Source organism: Budorcas taxicolor, chromosome 4 (assembly GCF_023091745.1).
Source record: "Budorcas taxicolor isolate Tak-1 chromosome 4, Takin1.1, whole genome shotgun sequence".
Lineage (NCBI taxonomy): Eukaryota > Metazoa > Chordata > Mammalia > Artiodactyla > Bovidae > Budorcas > Budorcas taxicolor.
This window is the reverse complement of record NC_068913.1, coordinates 27,098,969-27,113,793: the sequence shown is the minus strand read 5'-3', so window position 1 is coordinate 27,113,793 and position 14,825 is coordinate 27,098,969. Positions and strand designations below refer to the sequence as shown.

The following is a 14,825-nucleotide window of genomic DNA, read 5'->3' as shown; positions in this document are numbered from 1 at the left end:
GACAGTAGACAATTAGAAAATTGAACAGGAACAAAAGAAATACAACTGACTAAGAAACTCAAAACCGCTCTCACGAACAATCAGAGAATATCAGATTAGGACAACAAATGATAGTTTTCCACTTACAGTATTGGCAGAGGTTAAAGACGAGAGATAAAGCCCAGCATTGGCATGGGAACTTTTGTGCACTGTATTGGGAAGTGCACATGAGCCTAACTTGCTGGGAGGCTGCCTGGTAAAATGCATTTAAAATGTACATAACCTTTGATCCTACAATGTTTTCCAGGAACTGTTCCTAAGGAAATTATAATTCATCCTTGCAAAAAGTAATGGAAAATGCTATTCACTGAGCATAGTTTATAATAGCAAACGATCTGTAATGATTCCTATAGTCAAAGAATGCAAATGAAATAACTGTGAATGTTTAAACAGGACAAAGCGCAGAAAGATAGGTCCTCAACCATCAGCAGTTATCTCAGGGCCTCTAGGAGTAAGGGAGGGGATCAGTTAGTAGACATTAGTGAGGGCTTTCATTCATTTTCTTTTTTCTGCCTTTGTTTTTGTTGTTATTTTGTTTTGACTTTATACTAAGCAAGGAAAAACATACTTTGTCTTGTTTTTAAAAAAAGTGATATTCAGGTCTGTGCCGTTTTTGTACTACTTCAATGTTTTTTATTCTTTTCCAGAAAATAAGGTTGATTTTTCTGTGGGTTCTGTCGCATTTTAGTTTTTACTGTAGTTATGATAAATATTTTGGGAAAAATGAAAATATCCACTAGATAGAAATCTGAAACTAATTGGGAGAAAAAAGAGTATGGATTATTTAAAAGGCAGTATTTGAATTGGGCATTCCTTATTTTTAACAAATGTTTCTTTTTAACTCTAGGTAATAAAGACATCACGTGGGTAATGCTAGAAGCTGGTGCCGAAACAGATGTTGTCAACTCTGTAGGAAGAACAGCAGCTCAGATGGCAGCCTTTGTGGGTGAGTTTTTAGGACAGTTTTACATTAGGTTATACCCCAAATTTCCCCCGTGGAAAAAAATGCCACTTTGCTTCTCAGAGTGTAAATACTGTCATGTGTCCTTTTAAAAAAAGCAAACGTTTACAGTTTTGTCTAACTTAATGAAACACCTAATGACATTTTGGAGAACATGAACAAGCTGTTTCAAATTTCCACTCTGAGATAGAGAGTGGGGCGAGGCCTTTCTGTTGCAGTCGAATGCATGAATGAGAATAGTTTACTCCTCTAAGGAAGTAGTTAAACCTAGTATTTAAGAAAAAGAACTGTGGAGTCAATGATCTGGGTTGAATTCTGTTTGTACCACCTAATAGGAAGTTACTTAATGATTCTGATCTTCAGGATTAATGGTTCAGTTCAGTTCAGTTCAGTTCAGTCACTCAGTTGTGTCCGACTCTTTGCGACCCCATGAATCGCAGCACGCCAGGCCTCCCTGTCCATCACCAACTCCCGGAGTTCACTCAAATTCACGTCTATCAAGTCGGTGATGCTATCCAGCCATCTCATCCTCGGTCGTCCCCTTCCCCTCCTGCCCCCAATCCCTCCCAGCATCAGAGTCTTTTCCAATGAGTCAACTCTTCGCATGAGGTGTCCAAAGTACTGGAGTTTCAGCTTTAGCATCATTCCTTCTAAGAAATCCCAGGGCTGATCTGCTTCAGAATGGACTGGTTGGATCTCTTTGCAGTCCAAGAGACTCGCAAGAGTCTTCTCCAGCACCACAGTTCAAAAGCACCAGTTCTTCGGCGCTCAGCCTTCTTCACAGTCCAACTCTTACATCCATACATGACCACTGGAGAAACCATAGCCTTGACTAGACGGACTTTAGTCGGCAAAGTAATGTCTCTGCTTTTGAATATGCTGTCTAGGTTGGTCATAACTTTTCTTCCAAGGAGTAAGTGTCTTTTAAATTCATGGCTGCAATCACCATCTGCAGTGATTTTGGAGCCCAAAAAAATAAAGTCTGACACTGTCTCTACTGTTTCCCCATCTTATTTCCCATGAAGTGATGGGAACAGATGCCATGATCTTCATTTTCTGAATGTTGAGCTTTAAGCCAACTTTTTCACTCTCCACTTTCAGTTTCATCAAGAGGCCTTTTAGTTCCTCTTCACTTTCTGCCATAAGGGTGGTATCATCTGCATATCTGAGGTTATTCATATTTCTCCTGGCAATCTTGATTCCAGCTTGTGTTTCTTCCAGTCCAGCGTTTCTCATGATGTACTCTGCATATAAGTTAAATAAGCAGGGTGACAATATACAGCCTTGATGTACTCCTTTTCCTATTTGGAACCAGTCTGTTGTTCCATGTCCACTTCTAACTGTTGCTTCCTGACCTGCATACAGATTTCTCAAAAGGCAGGTCAGGTGGTCTGGTATTCCCTTCTCTTTCAGAATTTTCCACAGTTTATTGTGATCCACACAGTCAAAGGCTTTGGCATAGTCAATAAAGCAGAAATAGATGTTTTTCTGGAACTCTGTTGCTTTTTCCATGATCCAGCGGATGTTGGCAATTTGATCTCTGGTTCCTCTGCCTTTTCTAGAACCAGCTTCAACATCAGGAAGTTCAAGGTTCACGTATTACTGAAGTGTGGCTTGGAGAATTTTGAGCATTACTTTACTAGCATGTGAGATGAGTGCAATTGTGTGGTAGTTTGAGCGTGCTTTGGCATTGCCTTTCTTTGGGATTGGAATGAAAACTGACCTTTTCCAGTCCTGTGGCCACTGCTGAGTGTTCCAAATTTGCTGGCATATTGAGTGCATCACTTTCGCAGCATCATCTTTCAGGATTTGAAACAGCTTTACTGGAATTCCATCACCTCCACTAGCTTTGTTCGTAGTGATGCTTTCTAAGGCCCACTTGACTTCACATTCCAGCATGTCTGGCTCAGCAACCCCAACAAGATGAAATCATTAAAACTCAGTTTATTTCTCCACATTCTCTGTGTTTGTCAGGCATCAGGACTTTCCTTTCCTCCTCTACCACTACCGTGAGCTGTGGCCTTGGCTGAGACAGTCTAGAATTTTTAGTACCAATATATCATTAGAATGTCATCCACGGTGTGCTCCTTCTCCTTTCACGGTCCCCACCATCTACAGTATAATTTCTCTGTCACGTTGTCTCTGCCCATTGGGATTAACTGTCCCTGCTACCAAGGGCTGTTGTTCCTTCTCCGCACTCTGTTTTCTCCTTGCTCCACCTTGATCATTGTTCTCATAATAGGCCCTTCTCAGATGGTACACAGGTTGCACGTGGTTTGAAGCACATCATAACCAAAGCTATCTTTTTCTCTGAAATGCAAGTTGTGTCTTGGCATGTTCCATGATTCTTGTATCACTGCTCTGTTCTCTTATATGTAGACATTACTCCACAGGTTTCTAAATCCTGGTTTTGCGAATGTGATTTGTCTTTGTCAGCTTTTCGTTTCTTATGCTAGAAGTGTGTTTCAATTTCAGTTTATCCTTGAAAGTAAAAAATTGTATTGGATGTGTCTGATTGTATTTATGTTCTCATTAATCCTGCCTAGGACTGACTCAGTGAGCCCATTTAGTCTAGAAGACTCAAGTCCAGTGACAGTAATGATGGAACCCAAAGTGGTCCCCACCCAGCTCCCACTCCTAGCATTTATTTTCTATATAAATAGTTGTTTTATTTGCATGTATTCCCAATTCATAAATTAAAAACTAATAAAGCTAAATATTTAATAATTTCAGCTATAAAAAATTAAATATGCATTAAGAACTTATAAAGAAAAACTTTAAATATATATGTAAATCACTCTGCTGCTGCTGTTGCTAAGTCGCTTCAGTCGTGTCCGACTCTGTGCGACCCCATAGACGGCAGCCCACCAGGCTCACCCGTCCTTGGGATTCTCCAGGCAAGAACACTGGAGTGGGTTGCTATTTCCTTCTCCAGTGCGTGAAAGTGAAAAGTGAAAATGAAGTCGCTCAGTCGTGTCTGACTCTTTGCAACCCCATGGACTGCAGCCCACCAGGCTCCTCCTCCCATGGGATTTTCCAGGCAAGAGTACTAGAGTCGGGTGCCATTTCCTTCTCCTGTATATCACTCTAACAGAAATTATTGGTGGATTATTTAAAATATCAGAATAACCTAAGCAATATCTAAAATGAGGAAGATAAATCTTGAAAAAAAATGACGTTTTTTTCCTTCTCATAAAGGTGTAATTTTAAGAAACGCTTAGTCCTGTGATAGTGTCATTATTATATAGCCATTATTTTTATGCACAGATATTTCCAACTGCTAACAAGGCTTTTTCTGAGTACCCTAATTAGGGGACTGATGAGAAGATGTAGTTACAAGCTACGTCTATGTTTTTCTCCCTCTGATTCTTTTAACTTCAAATTTTCCTAGGTCTCTTTATATGTTGAGAAGCTTTTTTAAAGTTTCTTTTTTTTTTTAAACAGGAACATCTTTCTTTTTATTAAAGCTGGATGTGTTTTAGAGCTTCCCTGGTGTTTTGAAACAGCAGTGCAGTTTGTCTTCATCTGTAGCCGCTTCCTGTGCAGCTGTAAATCCCTGCACACTGTTATCTGTGTTAGTTTTGGTCCTGTCATCTTTACATGTTGCCTGCAATATATTTGCTTGATTGTCATTTTCCTCCCTTCTTGAAAATTATGTAGGTAGAAATGATCTTTCCAAACAGAACACTTTATATTTTTAGTATTTCTTGTTACTGTTTGACTTCTCAAGATATATATAATGGAGATTTTGGTTTAGAAAAAGAAAAAGAAAGTGATGTCTCAGTATTTACAAATAGCATCAAACACCAAAAATGATACGTGATCACTACTAAAATTTGCTTTCAAATCATGACTGTGTTGTTTTTATCATTTGTTTAATTATTAATTCTCCATCCATTTCTTTTCTTTTCCTTTTTTCCCCCTGGATCTGTTTTTTTCAGCTCTCTCATCTTTCCTGTAGTATAGAAATCCTGTAGATTTCTAGATCCTAATTTTTAATCTATTTTGAGATACTTTATCTACCTCATCTTCTGCATGACTATTTTAGTTCTCCATTGTAACCAGGATTGCCCTTCTCAGTTTGTCTATTAACTTCTAAAAATGGGATCTCTCTGTGGTCCATGAGAGTCTGTTTACATACAGCAATTGATCTGCCTACGTATTCTTCGGTGGTTGTCCTTATGGTTTGGTTGTGAGTGGTTGTAGAAGATGTTATAGTACCGGTTCCATGGAAGAGGCCCTCTGTTGGAGACATTGCGTAGTCTTTCGAGACTGGATCCACTCGGGTCTGCATCTCCTAGGCAGTCAGGTAAAGCTGACAGGGTCATGGAGCCGTGAAGGGCTGTGCCATCTCTCTATACCTCTGGGCCCAGGGTCAACAAACCAGGAAATATTTCAGCCTCTGCTGACAGACAACTCTTGGGTTATCCTCGAACTCTTGGGCAAGCTGAGAACTTGACCAGCCTCAAAGATCCACCTGGCCCACAGTGCAGTCCCCCTGCAAGTCACCTACTGTCATCAGGATTGAGCAGATGCTCCCTGGACCATACACAAGTGGGCAGGGGCCACACAGGCCACCCAGAGCAGACCCCTCTCCCAGAGCCCTGGCATCTGGGTCTGCTCCACAGGACTCTTTCAGCTCTCATCAGGCAGAAAGGAGGAAGAAGTCTGTTTTGCAGAGATTCCTGGAAAAGCCTGCAGTTGCAGATGTGCCCTGCTTGTCCAGAGGGGCCGCTTCTTGCTCCAGAGAAGTAGTGGAGAGGGAGCCAGCGGGGAGGAAGCAGCAGGCCACCAGCTTCTCCAGGGAAGGTTCTGCTTTCCTAGAACAGTGTTTACCTCTGGGGATTGGCTTCCAAAAGTGGCACAGGGATCTATGAGGAGCTACAGTGTGGATTCCAAGCGTGTGGATTCCAAGCTTATGGAAGCAAAAGCTTTTTCTCTAATTCATTTCACAAAAAGGCCAAGCTTTTCTCAAATCCTAGGCAAGGAGAGATTAGCTTAACAAAATGGGTAGTAATTATAATGACAATAAGAAACTTAATACAGAATAAGTTTAATTTTGTGTGAAGAAAGCCCGACGTGATTAGGGAAGAACGAACATCATTTGTGTAGGGGTGGAAGAAGAAACATTTAAATTATGCGCAACTTTTATTAAATATTTAGGGCCAATTTTAAGTAGAACACTGCTTTTTTATTATTGTTGTTGTTATCTGCATAATCTTCTTATGTATTGTAGATTCTGTGTCTTTAAAAGGGGATTATTTCTTGACTTCGAAAAGCATGCTTATAGATGTTTCCTAAAATATTTTATCTCTCCCCTTCCTCCTCTACTCTCTGAAAAGTTAAGGACATTGACGCATGTTTACTTCAGAAAACAGAACAATGTAATGAAAAAATGGAAAATGTCTAATTTTGCATGATAAAACAATACATTTTCCATTTTCCTATTAAAAGGTCAACATGATTGTGTGACTATAATCAACAATTTCTTTCCTCGAGAGAAACTGGATTATTACACTAAGCCCCAGGGACTGGATAAAGAACCAAAACTGCCCCCAAAGTTGGCAGGCCCACTGCACAAAATTATCACTACAACAAATCTTCATCCTGTCAAGGTACTGTAGTTTATCGTATTTGCTTTCTATTTAAATTGTGTGTGTGTGTGTGTGCGCACGCGTACACACACGCGTGCGTGCTTGGTTGTGTCTGACTCTTTGCGACCACATGGACTTGCAGCCCACCAGGCTCCTCTGTCCATTGGAACTTTCCAGACAAGAATACTGGAGTGGGTTGCCATTTCCTTCTCCAGGGGATCTTCCCAAACCAGGGATGGAACCCCAGTCTCCTGCATTACAGGCAAATTCTTTACCATCTGAGCCACTAGGGAAGCCCATTTATATATTGCTTTAGAATTTAAACTGCTCTTAGTATATGGGTCCTAATTGTCTTGGGTTGCTTTTTGTTGATGTAAAACTTGGGATAGGCTCTCCCACTCACTTGATACAGTGAAGTAGTGCTCTTGTTCGAAACCTACAAGAGAGTGAGGGACACAGACCAGAGCAAGAGGAAGAGCAAGGCAGAGAGGTGGGTTCAGCCAAAACCTAGCTTCCACTTCGTCTCACAGTGAGCTCTGTTTATTAGTGGCTCCAGAGAGGCAAGGAAATCAGGGTTTCCTGTATCAGTATGTCATGGTTGAAGTCTGTCCCCAGGGGGAAAGGACAGCCGCCCAGATGGTGCCAAGTGAGGTGGCTCTCTCTGGATGGGAGTTCCCCGAGGAAGGAGGCAGCTCTGAGCCACAGCAGCCAAAAGTCCCAGTCGCAGGAACCTGGTGTATGGGCCTGGTAACGAGGATCTGGGTGAGGGAGCAACAGCATCCAGTGCAATAATTATCCTTGCAGGCAGTGTTTGGAAATGTAATCATGAACACATTTCTTTCATGCAAGTAGGTATCTGATGCATTTAAGTAGTACAGTTCTTCCAGTAAATAGTCAAATCACACAGATTTTCAAACTTTGTAAACCAACTTGGAAGTTCGCATAGCATACCTGGGAATCTTCAGGGATTATCCTGAACTATTCCCACTGCTATTTTCTTCATACTTTATTTATGACCTTTTTGCTTATAAAATGATTATGTTTTGAAAAATTAATCCAAATGAATATAATTGTTTCCATGAGTCATCTCAGGAAACAGCACTGACCTTTTTCAGAGCTCATTGTCTGCCATATGCCTTCATTCATAATGTATAAATCTGATAGTAACTCAGAGCGATTTGGGGGTTTCTTTGGTTTGTTTTTTAATTTTTATGTATTTCTTTGACTGTGTTGGGTCTTAGTTGCAGCATGTGGGATCTAGTTCCCTGATTAGGGATTGAACCCGAGACCTCTGCATTGGAAGTGCAGTCTTAGCCACTGGACCACCAGGGAAGTCCTGAGAACTCTTTGTTGAGCAACATGTATGTTGGGTCAAAAACTGAAGCTTCCCCTTAGTACAAGGTATTAGTATAATGTACTGAAATGGGTTTCCTTAGTCTGTTACAAAAGAAAAATCTGGAATATACTGATCGTCATTGGAGTAAGTGTACAGCTCTCATGAAGTAACTATTTTGAAGACTAACACACCCTTAGAGATATAAGTTATAAATTATATGTAATATTACTACTTTATTGCTGCATCCCATGGCATATGGTCTTTTGAAGCTTGAGGAACACACAAATAAAAAAATACCTTTCATGTGGCCCTTCCCCCAAGTTATTAATAGTGTTCTGGGCCATCAAGAGAGATGGCAAAGTAGCAGATCCTTTCCCACACAACAGACAAGTGCAATCTATTCTGCTTTTATTTTTCAAAACTCAAATGTTTTACTTGACATTTTGAAAGAAACACTAGATGCAACACTTGCGATCCTCGCTGGCCAAAAAAGAAATTCTGCCACGGAATAGGTGTGTGTGTTTCTAGTGGAAATTTTATAGGACTTAGAATTTAACCGTTAGAAAAATACTTGGCCCCTTCTGTTTTAGTCTTTCTTTCCCTCCCAACACACACAGGAAAGACAGAACTCTTGGAAATGAAGACATTGTCTCTGTGGTACTCTTTCTATTAGGAGTGGAGCGGGCTGGGGTGGGAAAACAGGAGTTTCCCTAGGCATACAGCATTTCTCAATGCAGAGCACGTGTGTGGTTTTATAAGGCCTTCATCACTCCCCCTCCAGGCTGAGCATGACTCAGGGGTCCCCAACATCTGGGATCTAATGCCTGGTAATCTGAGGTAGACCTGATGTAATAATAATGGAAATAAAGTACACAATAAAGGTAATGCACTTCAGTCACCCTGAAACTATCTCCTCCCCAATCCCCTTCTCCTCCATGGAAAAATTGTCTTGCACAAAACCAGTCCTGGTGCCAAAAAAGGTTGGGGACCACCACAGTACAGGATATTTGGGGTTTGATTGATTTAAAGATATTTTCTGTATGTTTCTGATTCACTCTGTCTTATGTCTGTTTCCACCCTTTGAGATTACAGTAATTTCAGTTATTGTGACAGTTGGGTCTGTAGAGTAATTTCTGTTGTTTACACAGAACCTAGTCTCTCAGGGTTAAATATCCCAAGAATTATTGTACCTGCAGTTACCTTTAAAGGCACATATTTTGCATAAGTTAGATTAAGGGTATATTTATACAGACAAATTGTAAACTAAAATAGCCTACATTTTATTTTTTAGAGCATTTGGTTTTATGAGAGACTACACTATGATTATAGTACCTTCTTTCAGACCAGACCTTGCCTTTGGTAGATATAGTCTATTTGCTTGAAAACCTTTCTTTGTCCACACTTTAGTTAAAAGCTGCCCAGTTGCTTTGGTTATGGGCCATTTTCATTGCTTTACCCCTTTTCAAGCTGACATGGGTCTTCAGAGGGCATATTATAAAAAAAAGTAACTAATAGCCACCAGCCAAATCAAAGACCTTTAAAAATAAGCACAGTCCAACACTTGATCCAACAGTGCACCTTTTGCCACAGTGTACCTAACACAGATACATTTGTGAGGAGGTTAAGTGGCTGCTATAGCAATAAGGATGTGTGTTTTCAACAGGGACTTAGGGAGTTGTGCTGATGGCCAAGATATAGACGTTTATAATGGAGAAAAACAGAGGCGAAAGGAAGAATGACAATAGAGTTTAGCAGGGTCTGTAAGTGATCAGAAGATAGATGTGTGCAAGTGATCCTGTTTTTTGATGATTTTTAAGCCCAGAATTTATTTATTCATCCTCAGTAATTATTAATAATAATGTTTCCATTTATAATAAATATCCTTTTATAATGCTTCAGAGACTAAAGGAAGGAAACTAGTTCAAGTATTCTTTCTTTTGTGTGCAGCTATGATAAATGCTTCCATGAGCTCATCGTTGAGCTGTGGATATATATCATTTTTCATTGTGTTTGGACTTCCCTGGTGGCTCAGCTGGTCAAGAATATGCTGGGTTCAATCCCTGGGTCCAAGAGATCCTCTGGAGAAGGGAATTGCAACCCACTGCAGTATTTTTGCCTGGAGAATTCCATGGACAGAGGAGCCTGGCAGGCTACAGTCCATGAGGTTTACTGACATATATTATGAAGTAAATAAAGACTAAGTCTTAAACAGAAAAATCATTAATCTGGGTTCTATTTGGGGTGTTTGCTTTTTTTTAAGGAATTCTCACATCCAAGTTTAGATCCTATGTTTTGATTCATAATGTATACAAAATATTGAGCAAATGGCATCAAGTGATGGTAGTTGATAGGAAAAATATAAATAATTAATGATTCTTTTCTTCTCTGCCACAAATTAACTTTTGAATTATATAATGGTAGAGGAAGTTGTCAGCAAATTTATCAATAAGGATTCTGATTATACTTATTTCATGCAGTCTAGTTTATTATTGAGTGCTATATTTGAAGTGAAAGACTGGGCTGTGTTATCAGTAGGGTCAGAAATAAGTAAAAGTCTTATTTTAATTTAACAAGAACATTTAGTTTATGTTACATTTTCACGTAGGAGGCTTGGGCATGGGTTTTCCTTAAGTTAACAGTTACCTTGCTCCTTGTCTAAAGAAAAGGATCTGATTCATGAAATCCATCATCTGTTGTTTCCTAACGTTTCAGTTACCTGGGATAGGTATTTTACTGTGACACATAGGTTAACAAATACTGAATGACTTTCTGCTCTGAGAACACAGTTGTGCCTCTGTTTCCCATATATTTACATTACTGTTATGTTATACGGATTTGTACAGGTGTCCTATGCAATCAATAAAGAAGAAAATACTCCTTCTTACACTGAATTTGGGCTTAATCTGTGTGTATTTGGGAAGTGTAGGACCCATAATACATCATACTGGATAACTCTCCTTTACCCCCTTTTAAAAATCTAGTTTTGCTTTCCTCTTTCATCTATTCATATTAATGATTAGAAGCATATTAGGAAAATTTCCACAGAGAAATGTAGTTAGCAAGCAATACACCTTTTATTTTTAGACTTCTGCCTATAAAAACCTCATTTCCTTATAATTGACAAGAATGAATGAGAATTGTGGTTTTCCTAGCCATGAAATCCTAATGCTCAGTAATATTAGCTAAAAGTAGTGATTGCTCTGTGATTCGTTTCTGTATATAAAGGGTGTACAAATATGCCATGCTTATCTTTAGTAAGAGAACTTCCCTAGCTCAGGCGATAAAGAATCTGCCTGCAGTATGGGAGATCCAGGTTCAATCCCTTGGTCAGGAAGATCCCCTGGAGAAGGGAATGGCTACTCACCCTAATACTTGCCTGGACAATCCCATGGGCAGAGGAGCCTGATGGGCTACAGTTCATGGGGTTGCAAAGAGTCGGACACAACTGAGTGACTAACACTTTTATCTTGAGTAAAAGAGCTTTTAACAGATATAGAAACCATGATTCCAAGTGGCCAACTAATACTTAGTTTAACTGGATGGCAAATCACACAATAACTTTGAAATACAGAGTTCATGAGATTTCATGATGTCCTTCTGTTGTTAGTTTCACAACTTGATCAGTGGCAAGTTGTATTTTTATTTGAATTAACATAGCAAATATGTGACCATGAGAAAGACTTCATTTGGTAATCAAAACTGACTGCCTAAATTGAGCATGGAAAAATCTCTTACGGAATTTCTAAGCTCACTGGGGTTTCTTCTAGATTGTGATGCTTATAAACGAGAATCCTCTGCTGGCAGAAGAAGCAGCTCTGAATAAATGCTACAAGGTGATGGATTTGATTTGTGAGAAATGTATGAAGCAAAGAGACATGAATGAAGTACTGGCTATGAAAATGCATTACATCAGCTGTATCTTTCAGAAATGTATTAACTTCTTAAAAGACAGAGAGAATAAATTGGACACTCTGATCAAAAGGTACAGTTTTTACCATGTCATGTATAAAATATACTCAAATGGATAATGTTTTATTATATGAAATCTCATTATGGCTTTAAAAATTAAACATTTTAGCAGCAGCTGTTATTGTTGAGATCACATTTAATCTGCCAGAAACCAGGAGCCCTATTAAAACTAGACTGACTGTTCCATTCTGTAGTATTTACAGCATTTTTGCCATCCTAAATTATGGGTGAGAAATCTGAAGTTTGGAGAAGTTAAAAAGCATTTGTAAAATCATACTGCTAGAAGGTAGCCCAAGTCCAGGGGTCAGATTCTCATGATTTTACTAAGAAAAGAGAACTAAGTTGGAAGGGTGTGACTTAATCAGAGTTTACATTCTTTGTTCAAATAACTGCCATGGTAATAAGTAACTAGCTAATCTGATAAATGTCTAGTGTGTTTTACGTCAGGGGTCACCTTTTAAAATACATCCCTGGGCTCCTAAACCTGATAAGACCTGGCCTAATGGGCAGGTGGAATAGCAATTTGAATTGAATCAATCCTCATGAGGTGATTACACAGTGAAAATCGTAAGCAGCGAAGAAAAGTGAAAGTGTTGATCACTCAGTCATGTCTGACTCTGCAACCCCATGGGCTGTAGCCCGCCAGGCTCCTCTGTCCATGGAATTCTGCAGACAAGAATACTGGAGTAGGCTGCCTTGCCCTCCTCCAGGGCATCTTCCCAACCCAGGGATCAAACCCCGGTCTCCTGTACTGCGGGCAGATTTGTTTCCCTTGGAGCTACCAGGGAGGCCCACGGAGCGAGGAAGGAACTACCTGAAATTCATGTGTTCAGCTGGGAGGAAATGCTTGGCAATTCAATTCCAGTTACTCTTTTCAAACTATCTTTCAGCTTGTTAAAAGGCCGAGCTTCTGATGGCTTTCCAGTATATCAAGAAAAGATCATTCGAGAAAGTATCAGAAAATTTCCTTATTGTGAAGCTACTCTCCTCCAGCAGCTGGTGCGAAGCATCGCTCCTGTCGAAATCGTAAGGCTCTTCCTAACTAGGTTAACTCCGTCAGTAAGACCTAATTACCATATTTTATACAATTAGAGGCATGTTCTCCTTAGCATTATTTAGTTACCTAATGAAGGCATAATTATCTTAAGGAAAATTTCAGAAACAAACATGGAGATAAATTTGCCTGCTAACATTGTTTCTGTTTATGCGTTTTCCCTGTCAGACCTCTTCTTTCATTTATATAGCTCATGGTTTAATGCACAGTATTTCCTTAGATCAGAATATAGATATTATAGTTACAGTGGATATTTACGTTTTTAATGACTCAGTGAAACCTCATGGTGGGGTCACATCCAGTACGTAATACAGACCCATGTTTGTTTTCATATGTAACTTGTGAAAAACTAGCGTAAAATCCCGTACTAGATGGAAGTAGGAATTCAATGTCTACTTTGATGGTTTCCTGTTGGGGGGATGTGAGAGGATGAGTTATGGGAAAGCGCATTGTGTATCCTGCTAAACAGTCTTAAAGTATGTCCCGCTTCTTAGATCCTCCCTTAATGCCTCTGATTTTATAAATTTTCCACACATTAAAAAAAGTCTATTTATACTTAACAGTTATGGGAAGTAAATTTGAACTTTATTATCCGTTCTTTACTTAACTTTCGTCATGTATTTATTTAAGTGGTATTAAAGACACTCCCTGCCTTCCCTATTTTGGATAGCCTTCAGATCACCTTATCTATACCAGTTATGCTTTTACACATTTCAGTGAAATCCCTTATCAGCCTTTGTGTATTAGGCAAGAAACTGGTCCTGACACTGTTACCATCCATGCCTTCCTCCCTCCCTCTGGCAATGTCGGTTCTTCTCTGCCTTTACTAGGCTGTTGTATCATTCTCAGCCTGAAAAAATCAGGACTAAAAATGAGTTCCAGGTGCTCCTTTTATATATTAAAGTTTCATCCAATCAGAACCATTAAAGAAGAAAGGCCTAAGAAGACAAGGTGATTTCATGAAGTTCATGCATTGATTTATTCCTGAGAGTTTGCCATGATTTCACATAGAGATTCTTTCCGCTTGCTCTTTAATACGCTTGGCTATTTGGTGTTTAAGTTTTTGGAAGTTTTAAGTTAGCGTATTATGAGGGTAGCTTATCAATTATGAATGTGTTTTGGCTGTGCATATCATACTCCAGCCAACTATGAATTAAATAGATCAGAGCTTACTTAATCCACATATTAAATATGTGCCCAGGGGTAGGCAGACCCAGTCTGGTACAGTGAACTAGGAACCCAAATCCTTTCCCATTTTCCCACCCAGAATTCTTTAGCCATGGATTATCATGCACATGCTAATAACCTCACCGTTGCAAGGCATCTAATGCTCTTCCTCCAAACTCATATTCCTGTCCTAGGCAGGCAAGAAAATAAAATTGGTCTAGAGCTGGGAAGCATAAGCTTATCAGAGAAGCAATTAACAGTGGCTGCTGAGTGATATCCAGCACTAATAAGTGTAGCCGACATTGTACCTTTAAGGGAGAAAACAGAAAAACTAAAAATAGCAGTTCGGAGTACTTTTTAAAAAGTCAAAGCAGGTCAGTGTAGGACTCAATAATCCATCTTAGCCCTATATCATAGAACAGTGTAGTTAGTATGGTGTTTGACTGATGTTTATCCTAGTGATCTGAGTTATCAGTAATCAAGATAATATTTATTTAATGCATTTTAGAAACATTTCTCTCTTTAAAAACTTCTGCTGTCTTGAAGACTTGATCTGCAGTGCTTGTGGTTGTACGTTGTCCCAGATAGCCACTGTTGACTGCCTGACAGATTCCAGTATTCTGCAAGCTCAGAAGCCTCTGAAGCAGTATTAACCTTGTCCCATGACATGGTGGTTCTCACGGCCGGCTGCCATGAAGATCACTT

At 39.5% G+C, this 14,825-nt stretch overlaps 1 protein-coding gene across 1 annotated transcript in view; it reads left to right on the top strand.

The window, feature by feature from the left end:
• ANKMY2 (ankyrin repeat and MYND domain containing 2) overlaps nt 1-14,825 on the top strand; it is a 38,245-nt gene that overhangs the window by 16,881 nt on the left and 6,539 nt on the right. The window contains exons 5-8 of the mRNA XM_052638814.1: nt 887-985; nt 6,455-6,615; nt 11,698-11,912; nt 12,790-12,925. Of these exons, the coding sequence (XP_052494774.1) occupies nt 887-985; nt 6,455-6,615; nt 11,698-11,912; nt 12,790-12,925 (611 nt within the window). The remainder of the gene's footprint in view (nt 1-886; nt 986-6,454; nt 6,616-11,697; nt 11,913-12,789; nt 12,926-14,825) is intronic.